At 40.9% G+C, this 22,641-nt stretch overlaps 1 protein-coding gene across 1 annotated transcript in view; it reads right to left on the bottom strand.

Annotated features, from left to right (window-relative positions):
- Positions 1 to 11,510: 11,510 nt before the first annotated feature.
- EEF1A2 (eukaryotic translation elongation factor 1 alpha 2) overlaps positions 11,511 to 22,641 on the bottom strand; it is a 35,198-nt gene continuing 24,067 nt past the window's right edge. Inside the window, exons 6-8 of the mRNA XM_073580878.1 lie at positions 19,717 to 19,973; positions 16,247 to 16,481; positions 11,511 to 11,864 (exon numbers count right to left, since the gene is read on the bottom strand). Coding sequence (XP_073436979.1) covers positions 11,737 to 11,864; positions 16,247 to 16,481; positions 19,717 to 19,973 — 620 coding nt within the window. The 3' untranslated portion in view covers positions 11,511 to 11,736. The remainder of the gene's footprint in view (positions 11,865 to 16,246; positions 16,482 to 19,716; positions 19,974 to 22,641) is intronic.

Genomic DNA, 22,641 nt, shown 5'->3' with positions numbered 1-22,641 from the left:
ATCTGCAAAGAAGAATGGCAGAGGATCCCCAAATCCAGGTGTGAAAAACTTGTTGCATCATTCCCAAGAAGACTCATGGCTATACTTACTCAAAAGAGTGCTTCTACTCAATACTGAGCAAAGGGTCTACATTTGTTTTTTTCAGTCAAGATGGAGTGCAGAGTGTATATTAATGAGAAAAAAATGAACTTTTTTGAATTTACCAAATGGCTGCAATGAAACAAAGAGTGAAAAATTTAAAAGGGACTGAATATTTTCCGTACCCACTGTAGGGGCTGGATTATAGTAGTTATACTCTGTTCTAAATTTTTTTACTATTTTTTCTATTAACTATTTTTTTTTTATATTCGTTGTGAAGTAACCTTTGATCCTCCCACTCTTTCCTGCCTCATCACTTACTTAAAATACTAGCTCCTGATTCCACCGCAACAGCACTCTCTTTACTCAATGTATACCACCCTACCTCCTCCCCTCACCGCAGCTCAGCTAGTTTTTCTGTGGCACCCCCAACTCCTGATCCTGCATTTAAAAGTCTTTAGATTTCTTACATTTTTGGCGAAGTAAAAAGGCAGCCACTCACCACTGGTGTGAAGCCTGTGCAGTAACCAAGGCTGCAGTGCTGGATGCAGGGGTGTTACACCCTTTGCTACCATGATCGCTAGGCCCCTGTGTTGTGACACCTTTCCATACTATTTAATGATATCTTGAGATGACCAACTCAGTCAAGGTTTAGCTTGTTTGACTGTTTTATCTGGAGTGTTCTACAATGTGGATCTGGATTACTTACTATACTCATGTTAGTCTTGAATATTACTCAGTGTGTGCTCCAGTTTCCAAGAAACTCCTTGCGAAGATTGACAACTGATGGCAGAGTATATCTAGGCTTTCTGGCACCCGGGGCAAGAATTTGGTTCGGCGCCCCCCCCTCCCCGCACACATGCGATTTGCACACTTAGTCATGTACCAACGAGCTGCTCTTCCTAATGCTCTCAATGTTCAGTGAAATACTGAGAGAAGCAGGAAGAGAAGCTCGTTGTCACAGGACCATAAGTATGAAAATCGCATATGAGTGAAGTGTTCATGTGATGACTACTGGAACCTGCAGAGCTGAATCCTGACATTGCAGCTTCTGAATTCTCACAACGAATGCACTGCACACATTTGGGATTCTCATGTACCGATGGCAAGAGTACACGGTGATATATCAGCACAAGTATGTGATTTATATACTTCTGGCCACATTCCGACTAGACATGCCTGGCCTCGCTCTGTTCATTTTCATTGAGTGAGGCCACACATGTCTAGTCAGCATGTGACCACATGTATGTAAATTACCGGAACGAGCGAATCCTGACAGCGTTCAGTGAGCACTGTGAGAATTCAGAAGTCTGCAGTCACATAGAATGACTGCAGACTCAACACAAACCTGGACAACCCCTTTAATGCTCCTAACAAATAAAAACATGAGAATAAGTCAGTATCACAAATATTTACATCCAGGTACCTTATAGATGACGTCGTCTCTACTTCTTTTCTTCTTCTTGTCCAGACGCCATGATGAGTTTTCTCATCCACATCTTGTCTCTGCAGACTTCCATCTTCTCCGGTCTTCTGCAGCAAATCTCCACATGATGCCCTTAAAGATAGAAATGTCATTATAATGCTCCTGAATAAAAATATCTGCAATATACTGTCACCTCCCTCCTCATACTGTCTCCTCTAACATCCCACCTGTTCACCATACTGTCTCCTCATATAATAATCTTTATAATAATCTTTATTTTTATATAGCGCTAACATATTCCGCAGCGCTTTACAGTTTGCACATATTTTCATCACTGTCCCCGATGGGGCTCACAATCTAAATTCCCTATCAGTATGTCTTTAGAATGTGGGAGGAAACCGGAGTACCCGGAGGAAACCCACGCAAACACGGGGAGAACATACAAACTCCTTGCAGATGTTGTCCTTGGAACATCTGCAACATTCGAACCCAGGACCTCAGCGCTGCAAGGCTGCAGCGCTAACCACTGAGCCACCGTGCCGCCTCATATATTTACCCCCGCACTCTATACTGTCTGCTCACACATAACCCCGACTCCCCATACTGTGTCTGCACACATCCCATCACCCTCACTCCCCATACTGCGTCCACTTACATTTTTCCCACCGCTACTCATACTGTGTCCACATACATTCACCCGTTCACTCCCCACACCCGTTCACTCCCCATACTTTCTGCACCCATCTCCCATACTGTTTCCTCATACATGCCCTCAAACATACATACTCTTCATTGTGTCCTCAAATCTCCCCACACATTAAATCCCCCATCCCCACTCCAATTCCACCAACACACATTAAGTAGCCGCCATCCCCACTCCAAATCTCCCCACACACATTAAGTACCCCCATCCCCATTCCAAATCACCCCACACACATTAAGTACCCCCATCCCCACTCCAAATCCGCCCCACACACATTAAGTACCCCCATCCCCACTCCAAATCCCCCCACACACATTAAGTACCCCCATCCCCACTCCAAATCCCCCCCACATATTATGTTCCCCTATCACCACTCCAAATCCCCCCTATAATGTCCTCAGATTTCTGCCCCCCCCCATATGTTCCTCATATTTCTCCACCACATGCATCTGTCTGCACCCATCCAGCCCCCTGGCCTTGCTCCTCACACACTGTCCTCAATTTACTCCCCATGCTCCCTCCCTATTCATGTGTCTGCAGCCATCCCCCAATCTCACACATCCCCTTGCACTGAGTCACTACTCCATATAGTGTCCCCGAACCCAACCATCCCTTCCTAGCCCCAAGCATGTCCTTACATTTCCATAATTAATCTTCTGTGTCTTCAGCTCCATTACCCCGTCTGGAGCTGGAGGACTTACCACCAACCGCAATGCTGCCTCACTGCCTCTGTCTTTGCCTCTGAAGAGCCGACATGTGACGTCAGCAGCGTGATCATGTGACCTGATCACGCTGCTGGCGCTTCACTGATGCGGAAGTGCCGGCGGCGGTCAGGGCTTACATCAACAAGTGAGTCACGTGTACTAGCGTCTGACACCTGAAGACGCTAGTACACCAAGTCACCGGCTGACGCGCAGCACTTTCTCTGAGCTGGCTGTCAGTTTGACAGCCGGCTCAGAGAAAGGGGGGATTCCAGTGTGGGGTCGGCAAAATGCCGCCGACAGGGAGCCTCCTCCTTGGACCGCCGCATCAGGCGGCCTGATGGAGCCCCTCTGTCGGCTGCGCCCGGGGCACATGCCCCGGCTGCCCCCCTGGATACACCTCTGACTAATGGTGAAGATTGCCACAGAGCACACCCTCTCATTGACCATCCTCGATGTTCACATGTCATACACCAGTACACCCATATAACACATCCCTGCCGTACGGCTGGCTGCCATAAGGGTGGCTGTCACCTTTGTTTAGAGATTGTGAGGGCTAAATACAATCCCCCAGCTACTCTTTGGAGTAGAACATCAAGTGACATGCTGCTTCAAATCTGTTAATCACAGCTAAGGGACAGAGGGATTTGGTAATCTAGACTTACCTTACCAAGTAAAGCGTCGCTGGTGCATAGTCAGCACTGCAAAGAATCTGCTTTTCGGCAGAATGGATATAGGTACTTACTACTGATACAGAGACAAGGCACGGTGAGTCTTTTCATGTTCTTGCTCATTTTTCCTATTGACTTTTAGGATTGCTACTTCCAATAGGTGGCACTAGAGTTCTAGTCTTCTTCCTCTATGAAGGGGTAATTTGCATATTTATTTTCTCAGAGGAGCATTGCATGGCCTATACGTAGTTATATTCTTGTACACAGGGGGAGTATTATAATGTAGTAGTTATATTATTGTACATAGGAGCAGTAGTATAGTAGTTATACTTTTGGTCACAGGGAGTATTACAGTAGTTACATTCTTTTACATAAGAGCAGTATTATAGTAGTTATATTCTTGTATATGGGGCAGTATTATAGTATTTATATTCTTGAACATAGGGGACAGTATTATTGTAGTTATATTCTTGAACATAGGGGACAGTATTATTGTAGTTATATTATTGTACATAGAAGTAGTATTATAGTAGTTATATTCTTGTACATAGGAGCAGTATTATAGTAGTTATATTCTTATACATAGGGAGCAGTATTATAGTAGTTATATTCTTGTACATAGGGGGCAGTATTATAGTAGTTATATTCTTGTACATAGTGGCAGTATTATAGTAGTTATATTCTTGTACATAGAAGCAGTATTATAGCAGTTATATTCTTGTAATTGGGGGCAGTATTATAGTAGTTATATTCTTGTACATAGTGGCAGTATTATAGTAGTTATATTCTTATACATAGGGAGCAGTATTATAGTAGTTATATTCTTGTACATAGGGGGCAGTATTATACTAGTTATATTCTTGTACATAGTGGCAGTATTATAGTAGTTATATTCTTGTACATAGGGGGCAGTATTATAGTAGTTATATTCTTGTACATAGGAGCAGTATTATAGTAGTTATATTCTTGTACATAGGGGCAGTATTATAGTAGTTATATTCTTGTACATAGTGGCAGTATTATAGTAGTTATATTCTTGTACATAGAAGCAGTATTATAGCAGTTATATTCTTGTAATTGGGGGCAGTATTATAGTAGTTATATTCTTGTACATAGTGGCAGTATTATAGTAGTTATATTCTTATACATAGGGAGCAGTATTATAGTAGTTATATTCTTGTACATAGGGGGCAGTATTATACTAGTTATATTCTTGTACATAGGGGCGGTATTATAGTAGTTATATTCTTGTACATAGGGAGCAGTATTATAGTAGTTATATTCTTGTACATAGGAGCAGTATTATAGTAGTTATATTCTTGTACATAGGGGCAGTATTATAGTAGTTATATTCTTGTACATAGTGGCAGTATTATAGTAGTTATATTCTTGTACATAGTGGCAGTATTCTACAGTGCTGTGCAAATTAATTGGGACAAAGCATTTAATTAAAATCGTAAGTTGGTTACCAGTCAGCGATTCAAACCAGTTTTAACTTGTATTTAAAGGCAGTATTATAGTCTTGCAGGTATAATCAAGATATTTAGGTTTGCTTATTTGGGCAATCTGTGAGTGCACTATATCTTTTACATTCTTGTTTTTTTCACATTATCCCACATAGGGCATCAATGAGCCCTGGAGAAATTATCACATAGTCATATAGTTTCACAGTTAGTACAATTCAGAAAAGACAAATGTCCATCAAGTTACGCCAGGGTAAAAATGCGCAATCTGTTTTCTGTGACATTTCTGTAAGAACTCTCTTTCCATATGTTTGTCCTGTATGTTCGAAGTCAGGGCCACTGCAAGGCTTATGTGGGGGCTCTTATGCAAAAGAGGCCTAGTGGGACGCTCTTCATATTCAATTCTTCCTCCTTGCCTTCCAAGAGCTGTGATTTTTTTGGACAGATAGAGATGTATGAGGGCTTATTACTTGTTCTATGAGTTGCTTTGATTTAACACTAGCTGAAGAGCCCGGCGTTGCCTGAGCATAATAACTAACTGTGGTTAGTTATAACAAATTATGATTATTTTCAATCCCATAGTCCCGTGCCCATATACCCATCATACATATCCTCCATCCCATAGTCCTGTGCCCATATACCCATCATACATATCCTCCATCCCATAGTCCTGTGCCCATATTCCCACCATACATATCTGCCATCCCATAGTCCTGTGCCCATATTCCCACCATACATATCTGCCATCCCATAGTCCTGTGCCCATATTCCCACCATACATATCTGCCATCCCATAGTCCTGTGCCCATATACCCGTCATACATATCCTCCATCCCATAATCTGTGCCCATATACCCATCATACATATCCTCCATCCCATAGTCCTGTGCCCATATTCCCACCATACATATCTGCCATCCCATAGTCCTGTGCCCATATACCCATCATGCATATCCTCCATCCCATAGTCCAGTGCCCATATACCCGTCATACATATCCTCCATATAATCCAGTGCCCATATACCCATCATACATATCCTCCATCCCATAGTCCCATGCCCATATACCCATCATACATATCCTCCATCCCATAGTCCCGTGCCCATATTCCCACCATACATATCCGCCATCCCACAGTCCCGTGCCCATAGACTCATCATACATATCCGCCATGCCATAGTCCCGTGCCCATATACCTATCATGCATATCCTCCATCCCATAGTCCTGTGTCATTATACCCAACTGCAACTTCACTGGTTTTTGTTTTGGCATTTACTGTATGGGATGAATATTATGATCTTTCACTAATTCTGATATGTAATGCCAAATATATATTTTTTTTTTACTTTCTAGATTTTGTTACCTTATACATATTTTTTTGACTTTTTTATTTTCACATTTTTTATTTTTAATCAAACTGTTCTATCTGCTGCAGAACTAGCAGTTCTCAGAATGCTGAGCTCTGTATAACCCCGCCCACACCACTGATTGGTAACTTTCTGTGTACACTGTGCATAAGCAGAAAGCTGCCAATCAGTGGTGGGGGCGGGGTTACACAGAGCTCATGATCATGGAAGACTACATGGCAGCTGGTTTACTATTCCTCTACTGTTCAACTCCTGCTAACAAAAATAGTGATTTTATCAAAACTACAGAAAGCATCCCAGTAAATGATACATCGAGGACTCTGCCCCTACATTATGCTGCTCTTAGACTTGGTAGCAAAATTCTGTTGACGGACTCTCTTTAAATGCTGCTGTAACAATTGTCGGTGGCATCTAAGAGGTAAAACTGATGTGATTATTTCAGTTACACCATGTATAACACAGCCAACAACAGGGCTGGATGGAGCAGACTCAGCTCCTGAGTCCGCTCTTTATGTGCACAGTCATGAACTGAAACCTGAGTGGAATGGGCCCCCCAAGGTGTGTATGTGCTCCTCATATTTTCAGTTGCATCCCCTACAGGGGTTTTTATTTATTTCATTTATATAGCACCATCATATGCCACATTGCTTTTTATAGACAATCATCATCACTGTCCCCATTGGGGCTCATAATCTACATCCCCTATCAGTATGTCTTTCCAGTATGGGAGGAAACGGGAGTCCCTGAAGGAAACCCGAGACCCCGGCGGAAACCCACGCAAACACAAGGAGAATATACACACTCCTTGCAGATGTTGTCCATGAAGGGATTTTAACCCAAGTGGTTAGCACTGCAAGGTTGCAGTACTAACCACTGAGCCACCATGTTGCCATTTTAGGATTGTTCAAACCCTCTAAAAATCTGTGGATGACGCATTACATAGCATTATATAGGGTCTATTGTAAATAGTGAGTGTCTGTGGATTTTATTGGAGACCATTAGATATCAGTAGCAATTTGCTAGTAATTTCCCTACATGAATATTTCAGTTCAAAGCTACTAAGTGATGGTGCTAGTCGGGTGACCCCTTTCTTTTGCTACCGTCGCAGTCTGAATGTGACCGCATAATAGTGCCATATTAACCCCTTTACTCCCAAGGGTGGTTTGCACGTTCATGACCGGGCCAATTTTTACAATTCTGACCACTATCCCTTTATGAAGTAATAACTCTGAAACGCTTACATGGATCCCGGTGATTATGACACTGTTTTCTCGTGACATATTGTACTTCATGTTAATGGTAAAATTTCATTCATATAACTTGAGTTTATTTGTGAAAAAAAATGGAAATTTGGCGAAAATTTTGAAAATTGTGCAATTTTCCAACTTTTAATTTTTATGCTCTTAAATCACAGAGATATGGCACACAAAAAACGTAATAAGTAACATTTCCCACGTTTACTTTACATCAGCACAATTTGGGAACCAAAATTTATTTTTTTAGGAAGTTATAAGGGTTAAAAGTTGACCAGCGATTTCTCATTTTTACAACACCATTTTATTTTTAGGGACCACATCACATTTGAAGTCACTTTGAGGGGTCTATACGATAGAAAATACCCAAAACTGACACCATTCTAAAAACTGCACCCCTCAAGGTGCTCAAAACCAGATTCAAGAAGTTTATTAACCCTTCAGGTGCTTCACAGGAATTTTTTTGAATGTTTAAAAAAAAAATGAACATTTAACTTTTTTTTCACAAAAAAAATTACTTCAGGTTCAATTTTTTTATTTTACCAAGGGTAACAGAAGAAATTGGACTGGAAAAGTTATTGTGCAATTTGTTCTGAGTATGCCGATACCTGATATGTGGGGGTAAAACACTGTTTGAGCGCATGGCAGAGCTCGGAAGGGAAGGAGCGTCGTTTGACTTTTTCACTGCAAAATTGGCTGGAATTCAGATCTGATGCCATGTCAAGTTTGGAGAGCTCCTGATATGCCTAAACAGTGGAAACCCCCCATTTTGGAAACTAGACCCCCCAAGGAACTTATCTACTGTAGATATGTGGTGAGCACTTTGAACCCCCAAGGGCTTCACAGAAGTTTATAACGTTCAGCCGTACAATTAAAAAATCATATTTTTTCCAAAAAAATGATCTTTTCACCCCCAATTTTTATTTTCCCAAGGGTAACAGGACCCCAAAAGTTATTCTGCAATTTGTCCTGAGTACGCTGATACCCCATATGTGGGGGTAAACCACTATTTGGGCGCATGGCAGAGCTTGGAATGGAAGCAGCGCCATTTGACTTTTTTTGGCTGGAATAGAGATCGGACGCCATGTAGCGTTTGGAAAGCCCCTGATGTGCCAAAACAGTGGAAACCCCCCAATTCTAACTCCAACCCTAACCCCAACACACCCCTATGTTGTGAGTTCATTTTTCCCTTCACCATTGAGGTCTGATGAACTCCCTCCTCTGGTGAAGGAAGGTAGTGAGACTGATTACCAAACACCTGGGCAGCTAGATGATAACTGGGTGGCTGGAATTGAGGACTGGATATAAGGCTGCCGACGTCCTTCTTCCTGGCTGGTGATTTTCCTGCTGGATTCTTGGAGACCAGTCTGATTCCTGCGTCTCAAAGCTAAGTTTTTCTGCTCTGCTTTGTACTCTTCAGTTTTGTTTTTGTTTTGCCTTGTTTTTTGGGAGTTCCGCCATCCCCGGCCGGGGGTGAGCTGAATTCCATTTTTGTCTCTGATCTGTTGATCTTTTGCTCTGTCTTCAGAATATACCTGAGTGCTGATATAGTCTTTTGAAGCCTAGCGACTTCAGGGCCTGTTTTTCCTATCAGTCGGTTGGCTCATTTTGATAGGGTTTTTGCGGATGGCAGACAGCAGCTTTCCTATCCTGTCCTATGTAGTTAGCTTGGGCTCCATCATTTGCTCAACCTATCTTTCTATCTGTGTTAGTGTTTTCATCTTGCTTCACCGTCATTATATGTTGGGGGCTGCCTATTGCTTTGGGGTCTGCTCTGGGGCAGTTTAGTTTTTCCCCCTTTCTGTCTTTAGGCTATGTAGCTCTCCGGCTGTGATCGAGTGGTCTAGGGCACAGTAGGAACCACCCATGGCTACTGCTAGTTGTTGTGGATAGGTTCAGGGGTCTGCAATCCGATAGCTGCCAACCTCTCTGGTTTTTCTGGACTTAGCTGATATTTTGTTTTTTCCTCCTTCGGTGACTCATCATAACACCCCTAACCCTAATGGGAAAATGGAAATAAATACATTTTTTTTATTTTATTATTTTTCCATAACTAAGAGGGTGATAAAGGGGGGTTTGATTTACTATTTATAGCGGGTTTTTATGTTTGGCAGCTGTCACACGCTAAAAGACGCTTTTTATTGTAAAAATAGTTTTTGCATCACCACAGTTTGAGAGCTATAATTTTTCCACATTTTGACCCACCGAGTCATGTGAGGTCTTAATTTTTGCAGAACGAGTTGACGTTTTTATTGGTACCATTTTTGGGCATGTGAAATTTTTTGATCGCTTTTTATTCTGATTTTTGGGACGCAGAATGAACAAAAACCAGCGTTTCATGAATTTCTTTTGGGGGGTGCGTTTACACTGTTCCGCGTGCGGTAAAATTGATAAAGCGGATTTATTCTTGGGGTCAGTACGGTTACAGCGATACCTCATTTATGTCTTTTTTTATGTTTTTTCACTTTTATGCAATGAAAACAATTTTATATAAAAAGTAATTATTTTTGCATCCCTTTATTCTGCGAGCTTTAACTTTTTTATTTTTTTGCGGATGACGCTGTATGGTGGCTCGTTTTTTGCGGGACAAGATGATGTTTTCAGCGGTACCATGGTTATTTATATCCGTCTTTTTGATCGCGCGTTATTGCACTTTTTGTTTGGCGGAATGATGATAAAATGAAAACAAACAAAAGCCAGCTCACCAAGTGTTCACCGCAGACCTCGGAGCTCCGTCTGGACTGACGTGTAATCAATAGGAAAAAGCAATTAGTTCCAGCTGCGTGTAAAAAATTTCTTCTTTATTTCAACATTAAAATTATGTCATCTTCATAGTAAATGCCATACACACGGACACGGCAACGCGTTTCGATCTGTAAGATCTTTGTCAGAGCTCTGACAAAGATCTTACAGATCGAAACGCGTTGCCGTGTCCGTGTGTATGGCATTTACTATGAAGATGACATAATTTTAATGTTGAAATAAAGAAGAAATTTTTTACACGCAGCTGGAACTAATTGCTTTTTCCTTCGGAATGATGATAAAGCATTATTTTTTGCTTCGTTTTTTATTCTTATTGTTTAAGGGGTTCAATAAAGGGGTTAACTAGTGAGACAGTTTTATAGGGCGGGTCGTTATGGATGCGGCAATTTCAAATATGTGTACTTTTATTGTTTTTTTTTATTTTCAAAAAAATGAATTTATTAGGGAATATTTTTTTTTTAATTTATTTAGCGATCTTTTATAAATTATTTTTACACTTTTTTTTTTAACTTTATTACATTGTCCCAGGGGGGACATCACTGTCATGTGACAGATCGCTGACCAGTCACATCACAGATCGCTGTGACAGATCAGCGATCTGACACAGGCGCTACACAGGCTTCCTCATGCCTGCGCTCTGCAGGCAGTGAAGAAGCCGGCTCCCTGCGAGCCCCTGAAGGTCCCCGCCGCCATATTGGATCCGGAGACCTGCAGGGAAGGAGGCCCCCCAGAGCAGCGCAGCATATCGCGCTTCTCTCCTATGCCGCTGGTACACTGCGATCATGTTTGATTGCAGTGTGTCGGGGGTTAATGTGTCTGGGGCGGTCCGTGACCGCCCCTGACACATAGTGCAGGGTATCAGCTGTGATAATCAGCTGACACCCGGCCGCGATCAGCGGCGCTCCCCCCCGTGAGCGCCACTGATCGCGCTAGATGTACTATCCGTCCTTGGGACTTAGGTCCCAGGTCACATGGACGGAATAGTACGTCTAATGTAGGAAAGGGGTTAAAAGCAATCCAGGGGGTCACATATTTATTATAAATGATCCTGCCTCATTTAATAGAGTAATGAAGACCACACAGATTTCATAATGTTGAACCGGTTTAATTGGTAAAATGAGCACTAGGGGTCACAGTGGTGGGGGCATGCTTTTCCTCTTAAAGAACTTCCACTGGACCTTAATGGTGAGCATCCAGTCGTTAACGTGTAGGCTTTTACAAGCAGAAGGGCTGACGTGCACCTCGGAGGGAAGGGTGTGGAGCCTCTCAGAGGAACAGGGCTTGTACGCCGGGCGCGGGGAGCCTACAATTCATTTGTTAGCTTTCTGGGCTTTCTGTGCAGACTTGGTTACTTTACCAGCACCTCCGCTCTTCTTCTCCACATTCTTAATTACCCCCACAGCCACAGTCTGCCTCATGTCCCGTACAGCAAAACGCCCTGAAATCAGAAATGAAGGAGGAACAAATGAGCATCTGGACGGTTCCATAGGAGATAGTATTATAGTAGTTATATTCTTACCACAAAGGAAGCAGTATTATAGTAATTAGGTTCTTGTACATAGGGGCAGTATTATAGTAGTTATATTCTTGTACATAGGGGCAGTATTATAGTAGTTATATTCTTGTACATAGGGGACAGTATTATAGTAGTTATATTCTTGTACATAGGGGACAGTATTATAGTAGTTATATTCTTGTACATAGGGGCAGTATTATGGTAGTTATATTCTTGTACACAGGGGACAGTATTATAGTAGTTATATTCTTGTACATAGGGGCAGTATTATAGTAGTTATATTCTTGTACATGGGGGCAGTATTATAGTAGTTATATTCTTGTACATAGGGGCAGTATTATAGTAGTTATATTCTTGAACACAGGGGACAGTATTATAGTAGTTATATTCTTGTACATAGGGGCAGTATTATAGTAGTTATATTCTTGTACATGGGGGGCAGTATTATAGTAGTTATATTCTTGTACATAGGGGCAGTATTATAGTAGTTATATTCTTGTACATGGGGGGCAGTATTATAGTAGTTATATTCTTGTACATAGGGGCAGTATTATAGTAGTTATATTCTTGTACATGGGGGCAGTATTATAGTAGTTATATTCTTGTACATAGGGGCAGTATTATAGTAGTTATACTACCGTTCAAAAGTTTAGGGTCACTTAGAAATTTCCTTATTTTTGAAAAAAAAGCACAGTGTTTTCCAATGAAGCTAACATGATTCAGAAATATACTCTATACATTGTTAATGTGGTAAATGACTATTCTAGCTGCAAACGTCTGGTTTTTCATGCAGTATGTTCATAGGTGTATAGAGGCCCATTTCCAACAACCATCACTCCAGTGTTCTTATGGTACTTTGTGTTTGCTAACTGTGTAAGAAGGCTAACGGATGGTTGGAATACCCTTGGAAACCCTTGTGCAAGTATGTTCGCACAGCTGAAAACAGTTTGGCTGATTAGAGAAACTATAAACCTGACCTTCCTTTGAGCTAGTTGAGAATCTGGTGCATTGCATTTGTTGGTTCCATTAAACTCTCAAAATGGCCAGAAAAAAAGAACTTTCGTGTGAAACTCGACAGTCTATTCTTGTTCTTAGAAATGAAGGCTATTCCATGCGAGAAATTGCCAAGAAACTGAAGACTTCCTACAACGGTGTGTACTACTCCCTTCAGAGGAGCGCACAAACAGGCTCTAACCAGAGTAGAAAGAGAAGTGGGAGGCCCCACTGCACAACTGAGCAACAAGACAAGTACATTAGAGTCTGTCGTTTGACAAATCAACACCTCACAGGTCCTCAACTGGCAGCTTCATTAAATAGTACACGCAAAACGCCAGTGTCAACGTCTACAGTGAAGAGGCGACTCCGGGATGCTGGCCTTCAGGGCATTGTGGCAAAGAAAAAGCCATATCTGAGACCTTTCTAATAAAAGGAAAAGATTAAAAATAAAAGGAAAAGATTAATATGGGCACAAGAAAACAGACATTGGACAGAGTAAGATTGGAAAAAAGTGTTATGGACAGACGAATACAAGTTTGAGGTGTTTGGATCACACAGAAGAACATTTGTGAGACGCAGAACAACTGAAAAGATGCTGGAAGAGAGCCTGACGCCATCTGTCAAGCATGGTGGAGGTAATGTGATGGTCTGGGGTTGCTTTGGTGCTGGTAAAGTGGGAGATTTGTAAAAGGGATTTTGAATAAGGAAGGCTATCACTCCATTTTGCAACGCCATGCCATACCCTGTGGACAGCGCTTGATTGGAGCCAATTTCATCCTACTACAGGACTTGACCCAAAGCACACCTCCAAATTAAACAAGAACTATTTAGGGAAGAAGCAGGCAGCTGGTATTCTATCTGTAATGGAGTGGCCAGCGCAGTCACCAGATCTCAACCCCATTGAGCTGTTGTGGGAGCAGCTTGACCGTATGGTACGCAAAAAGTGCCCATCAAGCCAAACAAACTTGTGGGAGGGGCTTCTGGAAGCATGGGGTGAAATTTCTCCAGATTACCTCAGCAAATTAACTGCTAGAATGTCAAAGGTCTGCAAGGCTGTAATTGCTGCAGAGGGAGCATTCTTTGACAAAAGCAAAGTTTGAAGGAGAAAATTATTATTTCAAATAAAAATCTTTTTTTCTAACCTTGTCAATGTCTGGACTAGATTTTAAATTCATTTGGCAACTCATTTGATTAATAAAAATATGAGTTTTCATGGAAAACACAAAAATGTCTGGGTGAACAGTAGTGTAGGAGCAGTATTATAGTAGTTATATTCTTGTACATATGGGGCAGTGTCATAGTAGTTATATTCTTGTACATAGGGGCAGTATTATAGTAGTTATATTCTTGTACATAGGGGGCAGTAATTTAGTAGTTATATTCTTGTACACAGTGGCAGTATTATATTAGTTATATTCTTGTACATAGGGGCAGTATTATAGTAGTTATATTCTTGTACATAGGTGGCAGTTTTATAATAGCTATATTCTTGTACATAGTAGGCAGTATTATAGTAGATATATTCTAGTACATAGGGGCAGTATTATAGTAGTTATATTCTTGTACATAGGGGGCAGTAATATAGTAGATATATTCTAGTACATAGGGGGCAGTAATATAGTAGCTATATTCTTGTACATAGGGGCAGTATTATAGTAGTTACATTTTTGTACATTGGAGCAGTATTATAGTAGTTATATTCTTGTACATAGGGAACAGTATTCAATTAGGTATATTCTTATAATTGGGGGCAGTATTATAGTAGTTATATTCTTGTACAAAGGGGGCAGTATTATAATAGTTATATTCTTGTACATAGAGGCAGTATTATAGTAGTTATGCTCTTGTACATAGGGGGCAGTGTTATAGTAGTTATATTCTTGTACATAGGGGGCAGTATTATAGTAGTTATATTCTTGTACATTGGGGGAGTATTACAGTAGTTATATTCTTGTACATAGGGGGCAGTAATTTAGTAGTTATATTCTTGTACATAGTGGCAGTATTATATTAGTTATATTCTTGTACATAGGGGCAGTATTATAGTAGTTATATTCTTGTACATGGGGCAGTATTATAGTAGTTATATTCTTGCACATAGGGGCAGTATTATAGTAGTTATATTCTTGTACATAAGGGGCAGTATTATAGTATATATAGTCTAGTAAATAGGTGGCAGTATTATAATAGTTATATTCTTGTACATAGGGGGCAGTATTATTGTAGTTATATTCTTGTAATTGGGGGCAGTATTATAGTAGTTATATTCATGTACATAAGGGGCAGTATTATAGTAGATATAGTCTAGTACATAGGTGGCAGTATTATAATAGTTATATTCTTGTACATAGGGGGCAGTATTATTGTAGTTATATTCTTGTAATTGGGGGCAGTATTATAGTAGTTATATTCATGTACAAAGGGGGCAGTATTATAGTAGTTATATTCTTGTACATAGAGGCAGTATTATAGTAGTTATATTCTTGTACATAGGGGCAGTATTATAGTAGTTATATTCTTGTACATAGGGACAGTATTGTAGTTACATTCTTGTACATAAGGTATTATAATAGATATATTTCTGAACTACAGTAGATACCGTATATTTTTATACATAGGGGGAATTATTATAGTAGTTATATTTTTATATATAGGGGCAGAATTATAGTAGATATATTCTTATACATACAGTAGAGGGCAGTATTTTAGTAATTATATTCTTGCACACAGGATTCAGTATTATAGGAGTTATATTTTTATACATAGGGTCAGAATTATAGCCGTTTAATTCTTGCACCACTGGGGTAGTATTATAGTAATTATATTTTGTACGTAGGTGTAATATACCAGTTTATAGAATTATTGTAGTTATATTTTTGTACATAAGGGGTGGTGTTATATTAGGGATATTCTTGTACAAAATGAGCAGTATTATAATAGTCATATTATTGTATATTGGTGTCAATATTACATCAAACATATTAATCATAAGGCACAGTATTATAGTATATACTTGTACATAGGGGCAATATTATAGTAGTTATATTCTTGTACATAGGGGCAGTATTATAGTAGTTATATTCTTGTACATAGGGGCAGTATTATAGTAGTTATATTCATGTACATAGGAGCAGTATTATAGTAGTTATATTCTTGTACATACAGAGCAGTATTATAGTAGTTATATTCTTGTACTTTGCGTTATTATAGTAGTCCTTAGGAGGAAGTATTATATGAGTTACATTCTTGTCTTTAAATTCTGTAATGAAAGTATATGGAAAAAAACACATATTAAATCATGTTCTCACCAAGAGGTGGGTACTGGGAGAAGCTCTCAACACACATGGGCTTTCCAGGAATCATCTCTACAATGGCAGCATCTCCAGATTTCAGGGATTTGGGGTTGTCTTCAAGTTTCTTGCCAGAGCGACGATCAATCTTCTCTTTGAGCTCGGCAAACTTGCAGGCAATATGTGCAGTGTGACAGTCAATGACTGGAGAGTAGCCAGCACTGATTTGACCTGGATGGTTTAGTATGATCACCTACCAAGTAAATAGAGCCACAATCATAAATTTACTAAGATACAAAATATCAAGATATCTTCATAAATGTTACCATGTACACGGGACCTTTTTAAATGGTCACTGTCATTTCAACAATCATTGCTTGAATAAATAGTACAAGCTCCACCGCTTAAGAGTCACTTCTTGCCTCCCACTCCCTGTCTCATCATTCACTGTGAAAAATTGCTAAAATCAATACTGCGCAATGCAAGAAATATTGCCATCAAGGTTTGAGATTTCAGCTGTCTGTTAAAGACTATTAATAGTTGAGGGAGGAGAGCAGTGTGAGAGAGATGCAGAGACAAATAGTGCAACAGTTTTCTAGTAAGTGATTTGTCTTATCCCAATGCTGGATTCATGGCTACACTGCTCAATACTGCTGCATATATTCCATGCTGCTGCTGCTCCTGAATACATGCTAAATAGAGACAGGAGAGGAATTTCTCATGTCTGTATGTGCTGTAAACAGGATACATCATAGTACCTAGTCTCCATCCACTAGCTCAGAGACAACTGAAAGTTAAGTGCTAGAGCCTGCAGAGGGGAAAAGTTGTGAAAATACGGGATAAAAGTCATCTAACAACCGGGTGTGAATCCTCATACACATGACAGCTAATCCTGAAAGTCCCCTGTAGCAACAGGTGCTTTACGGCAATCCAAGGATGTATTATTTTTTTTACTGCCTTATTCCAGTTTGGAGTTTCTCATCTCAAAAAAAAAGCTCAGGTCCGAAATACTGCAATGTTGTCATGCCATTACAAAGAGTTTTTCACAACCTTAATACCTTCACAACATATTTACGTCATATGTCATGTTTGATGTGGGCTTGGACACCAAGCCTGCCACGGCAGATAATGGCTGAATTATTTAGCCATCACCTGTGTCTAATGGGGGCGGGAGGAGCAGAGCTCCGCCCTTGGCCGTTAACCTGTTAAATGCCGCTGTAAATCTCTGACATCGGCATTTAACATGCGCCAGCAGGGCGTGACGTGATCACAGGGCGCCAATGGGTTGTCTTGACAGCCTCAGGTTCGTTGAAGACCCCTATGCATATCATAACGGTAGTCCTGTGAAAGCCAGCCTGTAGCTGGCACTCATAGTAGACAGTGATTTTAGCTAAGCACGGCTATATATAGCACAAGCCATATGACCATTGCAGCTTCAAGTCCCCTTAGGCCTCTTTCACACTTCAGTTTTTTGCATCAGTTATAATCCGCCAAAAAGGCGGACAAGCGGATCCGTTCTCAACTGATGTGAACGGATGGCACAGGATCCGTTTTCAGACGGATCCTGAAAATGAAGAAATTGAAAGGAATCGCTGGCCGGGAAGGGGGGGGGGGGGGAGAGAGAGAGAGAGAGAGAGAGAGAGAGAGAGAGAGAGAGAGAGAGAGAATTTTTTTTTGTCCGGCACCCAGAAAGAAATTCGGGTTAAATCAGTGTTTGCAGGATCCGCCAGAGAAAAAAACGTTACAAGCTCCGTTCTGAAATTTTTGAGGATGGTGACGGACAGCAACTTTTGGCGGATCCTCACAAAAAACGGATGCAACGGACAGCAATCCGTCACAATCCGCCATTAATGCAAGTCAATGGGAAAAAAACGGATCCTCAAAAAAATTTTGAGGATCCGTTTTTTTTCACAACCTGGCGGATTGTGACTGATTGTAAAAAACGGAAGTGTGAAAGAGGCCTAAGAGGACTATTAATACAATAAAAAATAAAAATATAACAAATTTTTAAAAATAAGAAAAAAATAAAAGTTCAAATAGCCCCCCTTTTGCTCCATTAAAAATAAAGCAACTTAAAAAAATAAAATATGCATATATTTGTTATTCTTGTGCTCATAAAAGTCCCATCTTTGAAAATATAAAATAAATTAAATTAATCCAACAGGTAAAGGACGTTATGAGAAATAACAATAAAAATGCCAAAACTGTAATTTTTCGGCCGCCATAAAAATAAAAAAAAATGGTAAAACAGGCGATCAAAACATTGTATCAACTACAAAGTGATATCAATGAAAACAGCCGTTTAGGGAACAGAAACATAATCTTCATACAGCTCCATATCCCGAAAACTGAAAACGTTATGTCTCTTGGAAAATGGCAACACAAGCAAAATTTTATTTTATTTTTTAAAAATGTATGATTTTTTTTTCACCACTTAAATAAAAAAAAACTATACATGTTTGGTAGCTGCGTAATCATACTGTCCTGGAGAATACTATCACATGCTGAAGTGAATGTTGTCATTCAAAAGAACAACTCGTCCTTAGTGTTGAGCGATACCATCCGATATCCAGAAATATCGGAGCGGATTGGATCGGCCCGATACACAAAAAGTATCGGGTATCGCCGATTCCGATACCGGAAGTCCGATTCAAGTCAATGGGACAGAAATATCGGATTTAAAAAAAAACTTTCTTTTCTTGTATATCCAGTTCGGAAGGGGGGAAGAGTGTGGGCGGTGCATGGGCGGATACTGTGCGTGTCTGTGTGTGGGCGGGTTCTGTGCGGGCTTCTCGGGGGTCTGTACAGGCCTAACGGGGGTCTGTGCCGGCTGCCGGCGGTCTGTGCCGGCTGCCGGGGGTCTGTACAGGCCTGCCGGGGGGTCTGTGCCGGCTGCCGGGGGGTCTGTGCCGGCTGCCGGGGGTTCTGTGCCGGCTGCCAGGGGTTCTGTGCCGGCTGCCGGCGGTCTGTGTGTGTGTGCAGGCATCGTCCGATGGGACAACAAGTCCCATCGGGCGATGCCTGCTACAATGACAGAGTACAATGCCTGTTGATGGGTAGTGCAGAAAAAAATGTGCCATCTTATCATTTATTAAGCAAACTAGCCAAATTAATATTACGTAAAAGCCAATGTAAATTTGTTTACTAGGGTCAGGTTATTTTTGCATGTAGCTGTACAGTGGGCCCCAAGAATCAACGTTACAGGTGAGCCTTTACCAATCCAGTCCAACACTGAACATATCTACCAAATATGAAATGTATTTAGTGGATCTTTAACAATTTTGTACAATTGTAATATTCCAAGGTGGCCATTGGGTGGCACTGTTGAATATATACCGTAGATTTTTTTAGATATGATTATACATTAAAATTCCCATTTTGAAGTCCAGGAAAGCGAAGGAAATACATCTGTGGACACTAATGGTCTCATTGTGGATGTGACCCAAGTTTCCCACAGACAAATATAACTGCGTGTTGTGCCCACTGACCTGAGAGGTGAATTGTGCAGCTTCCTGGGGTGGGTCCGCTTTGCTGTCACCACACACATTCCCGCGGCGAATGTCTTTGACGGACACGTTCTTGACGTTAAAGCCGACATTATCTCCAGGAAGAGCCTCGCTCAGGGCTTCATGGTGCATCTCCACAGACTTCACCTCTGTGGTGATATTTACAGGAGCAAAGGTCACTACCATGCCGGGTTTTAAGATCCCAGTTTCTACACGGCCTACTGGGACTGTGCCGATTCCTGCAGGCGATAAGGAAATGGACGATTTAAAGTTCACCTGTCACAATGGAGGCACAGTGAAGCCTAAAACTGCATACTGACATTAGATTATTCTTGAAAGGTTCACAAGCTAATGACTAAGGCGGCTCTCTGACAGAAAAACACAAAAATTTAACAATAACATCAGCAGTAATTAGCCTACTTGCTGATGGTTTCTCTAAGGAAACAGACAGTAAAAAAAAAATAACAGCAAATATATACAGTTGTGTGAAAAAGTGTTTGCCTCTTCCTGATTTTCTATTCTTTGTCACACTTAAATGTTTCAGATCATCAAACAAATTTAAATATTAGACAAAGAAAACCAAGCAAACACAAAATGCAGCTTATTATTGAAGGCCTTTATTATTAAGTGAAAAATAAATACAAACCTACAGGGCCCTGTGTGAAAAAATGATACCCTCCCCACGCCCCTAAAGCATAAATTATCTGTGGTTCATCACATCTTTGGGAACTGAGTTCCAAATCCCTAGCCACAAAGCAAGGCCTGATTACTGCCAAACCTGTTCTCAATCAAGAAATCACTTAAATAGGCCCTGCCTGACAAAGTGAAGTAGACCAAATGATACTCAAAAGCTAGACATCATGATGTAGTCCTAAGAAATTTTGGAGCAAATGAGAAACAAAGTAACTGAGATCTATCAGTCTGGAAAAGGTTATAAGGCCATTTCTAAAGCTTTGGGACTCCAGCAATTCACAGTGAGAGCCATCATCCACTAATGGTAAAAACATGGAAAAGTGGTGAACCTTCCCTGGAGTGGTCGGCCGACCAAAATTACCACAAGAGCGCAGCAAAGAATCATTCAAGAGGTCACAAAAGAACACACAACAACATCCAAAGAACTGCAGGCCTAACTTGTCTCAGTTAAGGTTCAGTGTTTATGACTCAACCATAAAAAAGAGACTGGGCAAAAATGGCCTGCATGTCAGAGTTCAAAGATAAAAACCACTGCTGAGCAATAATAACATAAAGGCTTGTCTCAGTTTTGCTAGAAAACATCTTATCTTGATGATCCCAAAGGCTTTTGGGAGAATACTCTGTGGACTCATGGGACAAAAGTTGAACTTTTTGGAAGATGAATGATCCATTACATATGGCGTAGAAGTAACACAGCATTTCAGAAAAGGAACATCATACCAACAGTAAAATATGGTGGTGGTAGTGAGATGGTTTGGGGCTGTTTTGCTGCTTCAGGATCTGGAAGACTTGCTGTGGTAAATAGAACCATGAATTCTGGTGTCTACCAAAAAATCCTGAAGGAGAATATCCGGCCATCTGTTCGTGAAATCAAGCTGAAGCGTACTTAGCTTATGCAGCAGGACAATGATCCAAACACACCAGCAAGTCCACCTCTGAATGGCTTAAGAAAAACAAAATTCAGACTTTGGAGTGGCCTAGTCAAAGTTCTGACCTTAATCCGATCGAGATGCTGTTACATGACATTAAAAGGCGGTTCATGCTCATATAGCCTCCAATGTGGCTGAATTACAACAATTTTGCAAAGATGAGTGGTCCAAAATTCCTTTAGAGAGCTGTAAAAGACTCATTGTCAGTTATAGCAAACACTTGATTGCAGTTGTTGCTGCTAAGGGTAGGGCAACCAGCTATTAGGTATAGGGGCAATCAATTTTTCCCACAGGACCCTGTAGGTTTGGAATTCTTTTTCTCTTAATAATAAAGACCTTCATTTAAAAACAGCATTTTGGGTTTACTTGTGTTATCTTTGTCTAATATTTAAATTTGCTTAGTGATCTGAAACATTTAAGTGTGACAAACATGCAAAAGAACAGGAAATAATCAGGAAGGGGCAAACACTTTTTCACATCACTATATATACTACTGGAGGATATCTTAAAGACAGGGGCGCAAAGACTGCGGTCACAGAGGTCCAAGCGGGTTGAGGGTGGGGACCCATGCGGTTGAGTGATCTGCCGACACCAGCAGAAACTTCAACTTGATGTGTGTCCTCGGCTGTACATCCAGTAGAAGTGTATTGCGGCACACAGACCTGTCAGGTCCGTTAGCTGCAATACACACTGCCGGCCAATCAGAGGCAATAGCTGACGTCAGCATACATGTGACTGGGAGCGCATGGCAGTGACGTCATGAGCTACAGTCGCTTGCATGCTGAAGTCAGCTGCCAGCTACAGAAGAGAAGAGAACGCCGCACGGCGGGGGAGCGGAGGGAAGGTAAGTATAATTATTATTTTTTCTATGCATAAAGGAACAGCGGCTGAACAGGGGACATATACCAGCATGTGGCCCAGGATAAAGGACCTATTACCAAGGTGGGGCTAAGTATAAGGGACATATACCAGAATAAGGGACATAGGATGGAGCATGTATATCAAGATGGGGCCCAGGATAAGGGACATATATATCAGGATGGGTGATATATATGTCAGGATGGGGCTCAGAATAACAGACATAAATACCACGATGGGGGATATACATTGATACATGTAAATCAGAAATGGGGCCCAGGATAGGGGACATATACCAGGATGGGGGATATATCAACCAGGATGGGGCCTAGGATAAGGGACATATATACCAGCATGGGGCACAGGATAAGGGACATATATACCAGGATGGGTGATATATATATATCAAGATGGGGATATATATATC

This window comes from Dendrobates tinctorius, unplaced genomic scaffold (genome assembly GCF_039654945.1).
Source record: "Dendrobates tinctorius isolate UK_male_01 unplaced genomic scaffold, ASM3965494v1 ptg000065l, whole genome shotgun sequence".
Lineage (NCBI taxonomy): Eukaryota > Metazoa > Chordata > Amphibia > Anura > Dendrobatidae > Dendrobates > Dendrobates tinctorius.
This window is presented reverse-complemented; position numbering and strand designations above follow the sequence as displayed.